The 14,435-nt window shown below is 42.1% G+C and overlaps 1 protein-coding gene across 1 annotated transcript; it reads left to right on the forward strand.

Moving 5' to 3' along the window:
* The first annotated feature begins 3,584 nt into the window (after positions 1 to 3,584).
* LHFPL3 (lipoma HMGIC fusion partner-like 3) lies at positions 3,585 to 6,665 on the forward strand. The gene is made up of 4 exons (XM_009883545.1): positions 3,585 to 3,624; positions 4,348 to 4,584; positions 5,942 to 5,952; positions 6,465 to 6,665. Exons 1-4 carry the CDS (start codon positions 3,585 to 3,587, stop codon positions 6,663 to 6,665), a joined length of 489 nt encoding a protein of 162 aa, XP_009881847.1.
* The last annotated feature ends 7,770 nt before the right edge of the window (positions 6,666 to 14,435 follow it).

Here is a 14,435-nt window from a genome sequence, read left to right on the forward strand (position 1 = left end):
TCAAGCAACCAAAGGGAAAATGATGTGGATATGATTCTTTTAAGTTTTACAGTTGCCCAAATAGTTCTGAATGGTGTCAGAGACACTAATCAGTCATTTATCAGTTTCCCCCTGCTGCTTCTCATGAAAGCTCTTGATTAGCTACAGAGGTCCTAGGCTGGGCTGTCTGCAGGCTAAGGCAGACGGTGCCAATCTGATGTATTCAGCTCACACCCAGAAGACTGCCTTCAGCCAATATAGATTTAAATTTTTCCTTATTTGAATCAAAAAGTCTGTAGGAACTGATGATTTAAGTCTTTTAATTCAATAGGTGAGCTTTCCAAATCCAAAAGTTTCTGAATTTATTAGAACTGGATAGTAGTAAAACAGTAGTAGCCTTTGTTACATTGCCATTTCAGTCACATTGCCATTAGAGACAGTGGAAGTTTAGACAAAGATACGGGACCCATGTCTGTGTTATAAAATCATTTCTTAGCAGTTTCACTGAAATTGCATAAAATAGTTTCCATTTTTCAAATTTGTATGAAACTGAAAGTAATTTCCTTCTAGAGAAAAATATTCTAATCCTCTTTAGAAGGATTAAACTGTAAAGATTGCTAGCAATACAAAGTAGATCTGTAGGTGGATTTTATACCTGTCTTTTCAGTCTTGTAGCTGATAAATGAATCGTTACCTATTTCATATTATGGAGCAAGTCTGTATTCTTAAAGGCATTCAGTGCAAAATATTCCCTCAGCAAGTGAAGACTCAAGGTTGACTAATCTTACTTATGTTACCCTCTACAGGTAAGGTATGATTCCTGCATCTGAAGGTGTTGGCCAAGCAACCATCTAGCAGAAAGCATCTAAATTGTAGAGGCAAAGGAAATAATAATAATATCACCTTTTTGATATCCGCCTTTATGCAAAGGGATCTAGTCCAGCCACTGTTTACCCGTGTGAGTTATTACCAAGAGAAGTACAACTGCAATCAACAGAATGACTCCAGAAAGTTAAGCAAGTATATCAAAGCGTGCAGGAACAGAATTCAGGAAAGATGAGTTAATTGGAAATCTGAGAAACACAGCTGGGAAGCTATGCACTGAGTTCCTGAGATAAGGGCCCATATTTTTAATTACCTAGGTGGAAAAGAACAAAGTTAAATTATTTTTAGGAAGTACTAAGAACATATGTCTGATGTGCTGTGCAATAAAAAAAACCACAGAGATGTCAGTATTTGCTAATTATTCTTGCACATTTAGCAGAAAAAATCCCACGTCTATTGATCAGTAACTGAACGTTAAGCTTCCTCTTATTTTGAGGATGATGAATAAAAGTAAACTGGCTTTGGTAGTTGGTGTTATGTAGTAAATCAAACTTTTGTCAACAGTTACCTGAGTAAATGTGGACATTTTTGTGAACACCAGAAGTATGCAGATTTGCTGCATCATTTCATTGGAGTCCCTCACAAGTGTGAGGGCAATGCTTATGTGTTGACTGTGAGAAATAATCTTTCTGGAAGCGTGTGTAACCAGCTCAAGAAAGCAAATTATTGTACACTTTGTCTCTAAAATCTTTGGAAGATCTTATGAAACAGTGTAAATGAGTTAAGGCAGGCAGTAGGCAACTTACAATTTGTCCAACCTGCATGTTCGGAGTAAATCAGTCCTTATCTAATTGTCCTTGCTTCTAAGCCTAATTGTCCTTGAGAGTATTATAAGCTGGTATATTTTCACACAAATGAAATGCTCAGGAAGAATTTGTGAAATGCCTTAGGCACAGGTTTTATTCTACGTCAGATGCTTCCTGCAGACATGCTTTCAAGGCTTTGTCTACAGCAATTGTGTAGCTGTCAAAAGGAAAATACCATTCCTGAGCTCTTTTTTCACATCTCTCTTCCAGTATTTCATCATATTGATTCACTGCAGGTGTGTTTTTGTTTTGTGGGCATCAGAGGTATGTAAAATGACAGTGCCTATGTTTGTCCAGAAAAGACAAGAACTTGTAATTCCCGAAGCGCTGGCAGCTGTTGGTTGCACAAGCTACTCTGTGTATAAACTGTTTTCCAAACAGAGGTCTGGTTTAGCAACCATTTAAAAGCCCAAAAGGCACACAATGTATTCTTTCCAATTAGCACGTGTACCTGCAATTTAGAGCACAATGCACCGATATAATATTAAGACTTATAAAATATGATTTAGGATCCATTGTATCTCATCAGCTGTACTAAAAAGGAAAAGCTGAAGCTGAAAATTTCCAAGTTAGAAAAGACAGTACAGACAATTACTGAAAGCATACAGATTTTCTGATTCTCCTAAATGAAATAAAAACTGAGGAATTAACCCATTCATCATAACCTTTATTTTTTGATTTTTTCTTGTTTTACTTAATTTTTAGATCCTATCCTCCCCTCCTGAAGATGCCCCTATGCCATTGCCCTGGCTAGTGCCGCACTCACGTTGTTTGTTTCAGTGATGCCAACGCGTCCATCAGCATGACCAAGAGCTGCAGTTAAGCGTATCCGTGCACTGTTCCCATTGCTCTCTTAGGAAATGTGCCATGAGTACCCAACTGCTCTGTCCCCTGTTGCAAACATACTGCCTCCCTGCCACAGACCCAAAAATCAGTTCAGCTTGGACAGGACCTCTGGAGACCACCTGGTCCATCACCCCACTCACCACAGAGCCAACCTACATGGGGTTTCCCAGGGAAAGCCATTCTCAAAAGCAATCTGCAGGGTCCAAGTCATGCCTTCACTGCACTCCTTCAGCTGTACCTGGTGACAGTCCCCACAGGCAGTGGGAGGCCAGGTCCTGCTCAGGTTTTATGTTTAGAAGTACATTCAGTCCACTCCTATGAGACTGTCATATTGGCATGTTTTCCCAGGCCGTGGATTTTCTCAGCTAGTGGCTTTGGGGGAGCAACCACATTAATGAAGATTCAGCATATAGGCGTGCTTTTGTGCGTGTGTTTCTGCAATGGTGTATCACCACCTCAGGGCACAGTGTATCCCCTTGGGGCAGAAGCCCTGCTGCTGCATCCCTGTCACGGCACCCACCACCACAAGGCACACGGTCCAGTAAGAGAAGGAGCAAATAACCTCCAAGGAGGCTACTCCCCAGTGACCACAGGACACATGTCTGAACAGCAAGTCCTGTGCCAGTCCGAGGCTGTGGCCAAACCCATACATACTTCATAGTCAAGCTGGTAAGACACTGGAGCAAGGGCTGTGACCGTGCTCCAGAACCCAGTGGGGGCCATGGTTGAGGTCTCCTTGCTCAAGAACACACATGTCCCACCCAAGGTGTGGGTGGCCAGGCACAGGTAGCCGTGCACGCTCAGCCCTCATGCCAGCACTGTCCAGGCAGGGGACATCACAGCAGCTGCTGGCCAGTAGGCAAGATTGCCTGTGCTTCAGGTGATGGAGCACATAGCTTTTGAAAAAAACAAACCTGTCACACCATTTTGCATGCTCCACAAGAGCCACTTTGCCCCATGACACTACCTGCTGTCCCACCACAGGGCAGTTTCCCTGGGAACCAAGAGTGAAAGCAAATTTCTGCTACTTAAAAATTAAGTTCAATCATTTAGCAGTCACCAAGGCTGATGGATGAACACCCACCCTTTGCCTCTGTCCCCCTGCCTGGTACAGCTGCCCCTACCTGGAGCAGCTGGTAGTCAATGTCAGCTCACTTTCCATGTGGGTAGAGGCTTCTCAATTTTCTTGGTGTTAAAAAAATCAGTGCTTTTTCATGTTTGAGCTGTCGTGTGGTGATTCCTCAGGTGAAACAGATCAGGAGTTGACAGGAATATTGACAACTTATTTTTCCTTCCAGAACAATGTCATTACTTGTGTTTTTGAGGACTACTAACCTTATGTATAAAACATATTTCGGTTAAAGGGGTACTGCCAACTGACCAAAAAAAAAAAAAACCCAACCACAAAAAACAACCTTTGTTATTACCTATGTGTGTTACAAGCACTTTTGACAGTAATCTGGTGTTTCCTTTGAATATCCAGGTTATTATTATATATCATTTTCCCCCTTTGTTTTGTGTGAGCCTTTCATATTAAAATGAAGAAATCAGTCTCACCAGAAAAAATGTGATTGTACTGGTAAAAAAATGGCCAGGGATTCAGGATGTAATTTATTTTTTTTTAAACAGGGTGTGCAATTGAAGTTGTACCTTTAGTTTTTATATTAAATGCTTAATCACAGCCTAAAATTCTGTGACTTGTTTTTAAGTAACCTAGCTTTGAAGCTCAGGATGAAAAAGTGTGTTGCTTTAATGATAACTGTGTAGGTTCTCATCAAAAGGAAAGTTTGGTCTCATTATCCCATTGTTCTCCTTTTCTTTTTTCTCCAAGCTGCCTGTCTCGTCCTCGGTTGTATGATTTTTCCTGATGGCTGGGATTCAGATGAGGTAAAACGGATGTGTGGTGAAAAGACAGACAAGTACACGCTGGGGGCTTGTTCAGTCCGCTGGGCATATATCCTGGCGATTATTGGAATCTTGGATGCCCTGATCCTCTCATTTCTGGCATTTGTGCTTGGCAACAGACAAGACAGCTTGCTAGCAGAGGAGCTCAAGTTGGAAAACAAAGGTAGGACTGCTTTAGAAACACTATTATTGGGTGGCCTCGAGGGCAATTGCTTAAAAACAATGATCGGTTTCATTTTATTTTATACTTAAAAGTTGGCATGCTGGCTTACTTGCTAAGTTGCTGGGAAGTAAGAAATGCAAGGGGCAGAGAAAGTTTTTTGCTTCAAAATCTAAGAAAGCTCAAAATTGCCATAATTGCTGCACTATGCATGACTTCAGAATTTGTAGAGCTGTAGATGGGATGGTTTTGTGTGTGTTACACACTTGTGCATTATTTCATTAGCATTTAAGTTTCACTATCTCCATCTTTTTCTGTACCCCATGGAAGATTTGTTCATTTGGTTCCTTTAAGATTTTGCATTGAAATATGAATGGCTGTAATATGGCATTCCACTATACGTGTTAGCAGAGTACACAGTAAGGAGGGGGGGTTGGTTTGGCAGATTGGTAATGAGCTGTGTAATGGGACCGCGTATACAGCGAGGCACCAGTGGGCTAAGGATCAGAGCCAGGAATGAAGAAGAATCCTCGTTCTTGTTTGATTGTGTTGCTTTGAGCTCGTTAGTCAGCTCACAGGAATCTAGGATGCTGTAGTAACTGAATATTCATGCAGCGGGTTGAGTATAAAACACATTTCTAGATTAAGAACGTGAAACTGGCTCGGCGCAGTAGTTTATCATATGGTTGCAAGAGGAGAGATGCTGTTCAGTGAGAGATGCAAGCCTGGCTGATGCCTGCAGCCCCTTCCCCTCGTACTGCCCCAGCATCCACAGCTGTGTATCTGATGTGACAGACACCACAGAGAGCACATCCCTGCCTTGTCTTTCTAATGGGCCTGTTGTCCCTGGGTCTGTCTAATCCCTTCTGAACCTGCTGATACTGTCGGCTTCTACAGCACTGTGTGGCAGTGAGTTCCTTAAGTTCACTACTGATTGCTAAAGTACTTTCTTTTATCTGTTTCACGTTGATTCCCTACTATTTTCACCGAGTGTCCCCTAGTTCAGGATTCTGCATTCAGCTCGTCCACCACCTTTGTAATTTTGTAGGTTGCTTCTAATAATAGCAAAGATATTAGGAGCTCTTCACCACTGGATTGGAAATCAAAAGCTGTTTGGCAGCCTGTGTTGTACAAAAATAGCTGGTCTCAGTCCTGCTCCAGAAGGACCATTATCCGTCTGTCTGAAAGCACCAGCATACTGGCCCCAGCTTGCTGAATTTCAGACAGTCAACACACTCAGCCCGAAGATAAATGGACTTCAAGACTGAACTTCACATGTGATTCCAGACCTGGTTAGAGCCTACTAATGTTAAGGAAAGCGTATGTTGCTTGCGATTGCATGTGTACTTCTTTTCTGCAGGTAAACTGAAGGTACCAGTTTCAAGGACTATCTCTGTGGCCCTTTTCTGTAAGGATCATATTCATCTGCATTTGAAAATTAAAATACTCATCAAAATAGTATTCACAGCTATGCCACAAGTGCTTTTGGCATCAGCACTGTGTCTGATTTGTTTATACCATACAGAGCTCATGAACTCTACAACTACTTGTATGAAAGAACCTCATCTGTTTTGGCACCTTATGAGTAAAAAACAGCTTCTGGAGGCTCATCACCTCTCACATCGCTGGCACAAGCTTCTGCCAGAACATTTGGTCCTCAGCATGTTGGACAAAATAATTCGCTCATTTTCCTTGAATTAGGCACAGAAATGTACCACACCACGAGCTTCAAAGCAAACCAGAACTCAACAAAAAGGGACCCACCTCACTTTGCCCTTCACAGTCAACCGTAAGGTCCACCACTTCTTAAACTCTCTTTCAAATGAAAAGAAAAAAAGGTGACTTGTCTTCTAAAAAGGTCATCCTCTCCCCCCTTGTCACAGAAAGCTTCTGCTAAGCAGCAACAGGACAAGTCTAAATCCCCGTGCAGCCCCCCAGCATTTCCCTACCTGCGTGCGTTGCCTCTGGCCACAGCCACAGCTCTGGAGGAGTCCCAGGAGAGCAGGGCAGGGGCATGGATGGACACCACCACCCCCATCAGAGGTGGGGTACTGGTGCCAGCAAAGCACCAGCTCTCCGCTTAGCTGACCAGAGATCAGTCCTTCTTCTGGCCTTTTGGACTCTAGGAAAGCCTGCCTGCATCCTACTGTGCAAATATCACACATGAAACAAGACATGAGTACTTGATTCCCTCCGGTGGTCTCTGATCTCTGTACAAGACAGGCTGCAGCTGTCTGTCCACCATGCTGTGCTGATGGAGCTGGCCTTTGGTCATGGTCCCCGTGAACCAAGGAGGGGTTTCTGCCAAAAAGGTTGCACTCTGAAGCTGGCACTGGCATGTGTAGGTAGTACTCATACATTTTTGCAGCTCGAAGTCATTTGACTGTGGATGCTGCCCACAGTGGTTAGGAGGCAGATTTTGGGTTCATATGGCCAGGGTTGTGAGGCAGGTTTTGTAATCCTGGCAGTCACTGTCTGCATGCTCAGGTGACCAGTTTGGGGCAGTGGTCTGTGGTTAGAGATGGTGTTGATTACTTACATGGTAATGACAGAGAGGATGGTAGAAGATTAGGGCCAACATTTGTCCTTGAGTTGGCTCCAGACAACCTCCTGTCTATACCGCTGGCACACACTGCACATACCTGAAGGATTTGACACTTACCCCATAAACTACCCCTTGGCCCCTTTTGGGTTCAAAGATACTGGAGAAATGCTCACCAGCATTAGTCCACATCCAGAGTATCCATGTGTCTCTTAGAAATGGTCAGGATGCCAAAATACTGAAATATGCAAATATCAGTAGCATGCCTGCCATGTGGATAAGAAGATAAGACTGAGGATATAAGCAATCCCACCCTCAGCCTCCCAAGCTACTCTTACAATGTGAAGTCAAAGCTCTCATAAGAAGTAGCCATGAATATTAAACACACCCCATCCCTTTTTCCCCCTCCTCACCTACATGAGGTATGCCTCCAGGCTTGTGCTGGCTTCTGCTTCTGGATTAGCAGATATGGATGAGGACTATCCTAAAGGAGGAGTCCCTGGGCTGCTGCTGTCTTCCAAGGGGCCAAAGGTGTGGCCAAATGGTCAGGGCTGTCTATTGGGTGGGATCTCAGGGTCTCCTTCCCCTTGGTGGTGGTGATGTCCTCTGGTCACAGGCGTGGACATCCTAAAGCCTGTGATAAGCATGGTGTCCCCTTAAGGGGCAGTCATGGCTTCATCATGGCTTCTAGGGAGAATGCACCTGGGGAGCAACCAACACTGTATCAAGAGGAACCTCCTCTTGCCCTGTCAGCTCTTCTCTGCTGCTGGGGCTTTGCCCCACGCATTATGCAGTAGGTCAGCAGAGGGGAAGAGACAGTGAATTAAGTATAACAGTCACAACAATGTTCATTTATGTGGGAAACCCTTCAAGAACAAGAAATTATTAGGCAATGATCAGACAGCTGGGCAGCTATTTTCTTAATTAGGTGATAGTTCTGTCTGGAGGCTTTACTGCAGATCAGGTCCTGCAAGCTCGTTAATGAGAGTCTCCTGACACCACAGCTGTTTCTGAGCACTGGTGACAAGGAAACAGTTAAAAGTATATGGAATGCAACAAGATGGTAAAAAGTTGAGAAGATGACAGAAAAGGGCAAGCTGTATGTCTCTGTAGACTTGCCATACTGAATTGTCCACCTCTTCTATGCTTTTGATGACTTCAGTTCTGTATATTTACATAGGTTAATGAATGCTCGTAAGTAATGAGTTTGACTGTTAAAATTATTGATGGGAGAAGACCGCAAAAATGCCATACAAGAAAGTTCTCTTTTTCAATATAGGATAAAAATAGTGCTTATTCATTTCTTATTTGCTTAGGTGTGAGAGTAAACTACTGTGTGGGTTTCACGTCTGAGACATGTAACTCAAGTTTAGCAGACTCTCTTCAGGTTATACTCTGTTTAACGCAGATTCCTAATCATGCAAATTTACACAACAGTCCATACCTTTTTCATTTAAAAAACTGCCTTTTGAAGAAAAAAAAGGTATTTCGAAAAAGACTTTCACATTATATTTGTGCCATTAGCAAAAGGAGGGGAGACAACAGTATTACATGGTTTTCTTTAATTTATAGGAACTAATGGTAATGACTTAAAGGCCTGTATGTTATTAAACTAATGCATGCAGGGTGATAACAAAAATAGTCAGAATTCATCTTAGCTTTAAGCTTCATCAACACCATTTTGAGTGAGCCATCAACAGCAGGCATAAACCTTGATGTGTTGTGTAATGACATAATTTAACATTTTGAACTGTAATGTCTTAATGACATAAAATTAAAGTTCTGGCCAAAGGAATAAGAGGCCAAATGAGAAGCTTCCAAAAGAAATTGAGAGTGCAAGGCAATTACTTTTATGGTAGAAAGTGGTAATTTGGTCTGCATTATGAGTGATAAATACAAGACCATTCAGAAGAAACTATACTGTTAAGTAATATCAGTCAGAGAAGGTGCACTTTGTGGACAGCTGTGGCTTTTCTGATGGATAGAACAGCTTCACAAAGTGTTTATTTTTAACATTTGACTCATCTTTGGGGCCATATGGTCACAGATAAGCAATTTGCACTCTAGATTTCCTGGAGTTACAAGCCTAGGGCTGAAATAGATAAAAGGGCTGGGGAGCTAGACAGGAGATTTGAAGGATTCATCTACCTTGCAGTGATTGCAGCTCACACGCACTCAAACTACACCACATTGCTCCCAACAGCCATGTTGCAGAGAGCTCGGCACAGAGCTCAGTGCAGGATGCCCAACCCAGGACTTGCCAGTTGGTTGACACGTACGCCCTTATTATTCTCTGTGCCAGTGCTGTCAGGGCCTGATCCAGGTTGTGGAAGGCTGGCTCCACACATCTGCCTGAGCTGCAGTCACTGCAGAATAAACACGCTTAAAGACAGAAGATAAGGGGAAGTTGTTTCTTGGTGACAGTTTTCTGTAAAAGACAAAAAAATAGTCTTGCATGGAGATTTGCGCACCTTTGGCTAGAGAATCGTCCTCTGTAAACAGGAATAGTCTACCCACATGATTGCTGCTGCAACAGAAAACCATCTGCAAAAGCCCTGGTATCTGAAGCTGAGTGACAGGAGGCTAGCGGTGTGCTTGTCCCGTCGAGGGACTACATGACAGAGTGCGCATCAGCTGTCATTCTTCACCAGGAAAATAGCTGAGGTCATAAAGCATGTGCAAACTGCTGCAAAATTGCAAAGCCCTGCTTATCAGCATGTAGTTCTCATGACATACACTCACAAACATTCAGGCTAACTTGTTCAAAATTAGATTAATAGACATATGAATATTGATACCTGATTTAAGTTTTCATATATAGCTACAATGCATAGAAGAATTGCCAACAGCTCCAGTAATAATAAATAGTACAGATCCAGTCAGAACACCATGTATACCCCTGTAGACCCATGTTCTCTATCCAATAAGATTATACAGTCCCTTTTTTGTAAAGTTCTATACCCCCAGACTCCTCCTGATACAGAAAAAGTCAGTGTATGCACCTTTTCATTTCAGTTAGCATGTGCTTTTCAAAAATAATAATACTTTCAAAAAGGAAGTGCAGGATTCCTGTTACTCTCTTCCCTTTTTCACCCTGGTATTTCTCTTCATGTCTGCTAGTCTCCTCCCATCCTTCCCTTCTAAAGAGTTCAAGAGTGATCCAGTTCAGCTTCTTGCTGCTTCAGTGTGTGGTTCCATGTTCAAAGTACTTAAGGTGGCTTTGAACTCAGAACCAGCTTGGCCATTTGAATTTCCATTTGAGAAGGCAAATGTGGAAGAAACTCATGGGGGAGTGATCTGTGATGTATTGCTGTAGACAGGCCACCACATGCACTTGCCAGGCTGCAGCTGGCCAGAGGAAGCTGGAACTATGTCAAAAGGTTTATGCTCCTGCCTCAAAGGAGAAGTATTTAGGTTCCCCGCTTTTCAAACGCAAAATCAGGCTCTTCTTTGAAGCCCACAGCCATAGGTTCCAGGCTGAGAATTCTTGGCCCTCATTTCTTGCTTCAAAACATGATTCTCTGCCATGTCAGCCAAGAGCAAAGTCTTGTCACAGCTGTGAAGAGCTCAGATGTTCTCTTTCAGCTTCAGCTTACAAGTGGCTTATCTATCATAGCATCACTGCAATTAGCTCCAGTTGTTAATTTCTTTGTTTAATTACAACCTATTTTCCTTCATGTATCACCTCCACAAGGAGCTACAAGGAGCTCTGAGTATAAAAGAGTAGGCAAGTAGTACAAGACATATTTCATCTAGAAACCTGCAAGTAGGCGACAAACAGACTTTTTTAAATAAAGCTTTTTCCCCAAAGTTTCCTCCTTTAGATAATGGGGACCATTTGCCTGTGATTTCAACTATAAAAATAAGATTGTAAAAAGAGAAACTATAAAGACAAACATTGAGATTTCATTGTGCTGACATTAGAGGGAACTTCATCTCTCCAGGATGAAGATTCTCATAGCACTGCTGTAGGATCTATGCCCAAGGTATGAACTTTCATCCAAGGGCTGTATGAACAGTCATTGGATCCAAATCCAGGACTTTCCTTTGCAGTGCCTTAGTGTCATGCACTCTCTTGCCCAGTGTGTGCTAAATTCTGTCACACAAAGCAGAACAGCTCCTAAGGATTTTTGGGCCCCCTCCTCCACGGTATTTTATGTAGGACACTGTTGTTGGAGATCAGAGGGGAAGTCTGAGAGCCTCCAACTTGAGGAGAGAACCTCCGCAAACTAAGGCAGTCAGAAAATCAAAGTATTTTCAAGGTTTTAGTAGAAATGGGGGGGGAGATGGGGGACAAACTGGCGTTAAGAATAGCTGAGTTTGATTCCTCATTCTCTTACTGAGCTTGAATCTATCATTTGGTTTCTCAATTTCTCTGTCTTTTAAATGGGGGGGAATGAGACTGACTTTGTTGATAAGGTACGCTACAGTTCAGCAACGGAAGGTGAATTAGAAAAGCTAAATAGTGGTGGAATTATTATTAAAGTATGTATTCTGAGACTAAGCCTTGAAAAAATTATTTTATCAGGGAACTACTTTACCAGTGTGCTAAATGATGATACTCTTAAGGGGAGACAAATGACGCATCAAAAGTAAAAGTTGAAAGCTGATTAAAATACCTTATTAAATAAAGGTCAATCTAGCAGTAGCGCTGATTGATATATCAGCTGATCCAATGGTTTCTTTCCAGCTCTACTTTCTATAATGAGACAGTAAAATTAGTCCTAAACATATGCATTAATTACTTAACTGAAGAAGTTGGAAACCATGAATAAGGAGTCCTAGTTCCCCACTGATTAAGGAAGGAAAAACAGAGAATCATAGAATGGTTAGAGTTGGAAGGGACCTTGAAGATCATCTAGTTCCAACCCCCCCGCCATGGGCAGGGACACAACATGGTGAAGTGCTTTCTGTCTCATAGAAAGATGGATCGCACTTGCTGTTACACTCTGTAAGGAGTGTCATACAACAGCTCGGTTACAGAAATTACAATTCCATTTAATGAGCTCATGATATGAGGGACCAAGTATGGGGACTTAAAGGCATTCTGGTAGCAAAAAGCGAGGCAGCCTTAAAAAAAAAGCTGCTTAAACAGTATAGGGGAGTCAATGCATTGTGTGGGCTCTATGCTCAGCTGAAAAATTCTGCAGGGCAGCAAAGGCACAGAGGTGTTGAGGATTACAAAGTGGGGTGACATGATGCATGGGAATGGGGAATGGAGTCGTTAGAAAGTGCTGTCACAAGCTAAAGCAAATCTCTGGACTGCTCAAGACAAAGCCTGGACAGATCTGGAGATCTGTGTTGTTAACTTAAAACAAAGCTTATGGCCAGTTACAAGCAATACTGTATTCACTGAGCAAAAAAGTGACAAATCTGGCTGTGCCATCACTAGTAGTTGCATTAGAAATGGTGTTTTGATGATTGGACAAAAAAATCGGAGATATTTCACAATACGTTTTCACAATAAAAGGGAATTTCACAAGAAAAGGGAAGTAGCTGGCACATATTGCATTCTGAGTAGGGCCAGTCAGACACAAAGATTATCATACCCCACCATCCACACTTTCTTCCCTACTGATAGAAACCATGTCTTTAGGAGGAATAGCAGAGAATGGAAGAGCTCATGACTCAGCTGCTCTTGCATGTATGTTTTTGGGCAAAGTGTAGGCTAAAAAATCTGGACAGCTGATCTATGAGGACTTTGCTGCTGCCCAGTCCAGCCTGCCATTTCAGAGGGATGCTCGGGCTGTCTGTGTGTTCACACCAGCCCTAATGTCTTGTCCTCGCACACAGAGGAAGCCTGTAGAACTGAGCTGTTCCTTCTTGAAGCAACTTCCAGAAATTTTCTTGGAAATCTTTCTCATGATTTAAAAAGTCATTGGTTTCATTAGGTCATTTCTGTTTTGACTCTTCTTCAGCAGTTTCATCATTTTCTATCTGCAAAAAAAAAAAAAAAAAAATTCGGAAAAGAATGCAGGTAACTTCTCCTTTTCTGGGCATAGTGTCAAAGGAAACAAAGGATGTTGTCAGTAACTTTAGAATAAAGGAGCTGTCAAAAAATCCAAATGAAAGCGAGGCAAACAGCCCCGTTTCCCACAGTTATATTCAATGAGACATTTAAGTCATACCTAATGAGATATTTGAGATATCTGGCTCTTTCTGGTTCCTGTTACAGGTAACATCTAAGACCACTTACTACAGTAACAAGTGAAAGTTGACCTGTTTGGTGCTGGCTGTGCAGATTTTGTCTATTTAGCCAGTCATTTTTATATTGCTTTATTCTAGAAACTTGAAACTGTTCCTATTATTTCTGGACCACTTCCAGAGTTGATCTGGACTTTCTTTGAGTTCCTCATCTTCTCCTGCATGACAAGCTTGGTGGACTCCAGTTTGTCGTTCCCACTGACCTCTCCCTGGATGCCTGACCCTGGGACAAGCCCAGACTCGGGCACCCACTTATTTTAGTTTCTTGTCTCTGAGATGACCGTACCGGGGCCAAGTTTGCTCCCACTGGAAGTTAGGTTTCTGCTCTTGGCTGCCAAGATCTTTGTCTGTGGTCTTTGATATGTTTGTACAGTTTTACTTGATACAATACCAGAAAACAGCAGTGGAAGATGACACAGAAACATGATATTCATGAGTAATATTGCACTCAAGACTGCTGTAGGTGTGTACTAACTTCACTTGCTAGAAAGGAACACAATACATAAGTGAAATTATAATTCAACTGTATTCTATAAAGGTTTTGCATATCTCTATCTGGATTAAATTTTTTTTCTTACTTTATGTTTTATGATATAAGTGAATTTGCTTGTAGCACATGGTCCATGTTATTGTGTTTTCTTTCAGACATTCAGCATGCACTCCAGCTGTCAGAAATATTTTTATGCACCTACTTCAAGTGCATTTAGCATGAAATGTACTCTACAGACATGGTAAAACTGAAAATACAGGTTTAGTTGCAATCCCATTTGACTAAATGTATATACAACACCGCAGCACAATCGATTTTACAAAGTGCCTTCACTTTGGTTTTGTAAATCTAAAAAAATTGAGGATCATAATGAACTGTCATCAGGATGTCATTGCACAAGTCATTCATCTCAAAATGCTGTTTCATCTCAAAGCACTTGCACCCTTCTAGGTGTTTGACACAAGACAGACCATTACTCAGGTTCATGTAGGCTATTTCCCTCAGTTCCTGCCTTCTGATATTCCCAACTGTTTCTGTCCTAACCACTGATTTTATTGTTCCTGTGTAGTGTGTGCATGCTGAAAACAAAACTCACTGCTCTTTGTATAACTCCGTGTC

This window comes from Charadrius vociferus, unplaced genomic scaffold (assembly GCF_000708025.1).
Source record: "Charadrius vociferus isolate BGI_N301 unplaced genomic scaffold, ASM70802v2 scaffold704, whole genome shotgun sequence".
In the NCBI taxonomy this organism is placed as follows: domain Eukaryota; kingdom Metazoa; phylum Chordata; class Aves; order Charadriiformes; family Charadriidae; genus Charadrius; species Charadrius vociferus.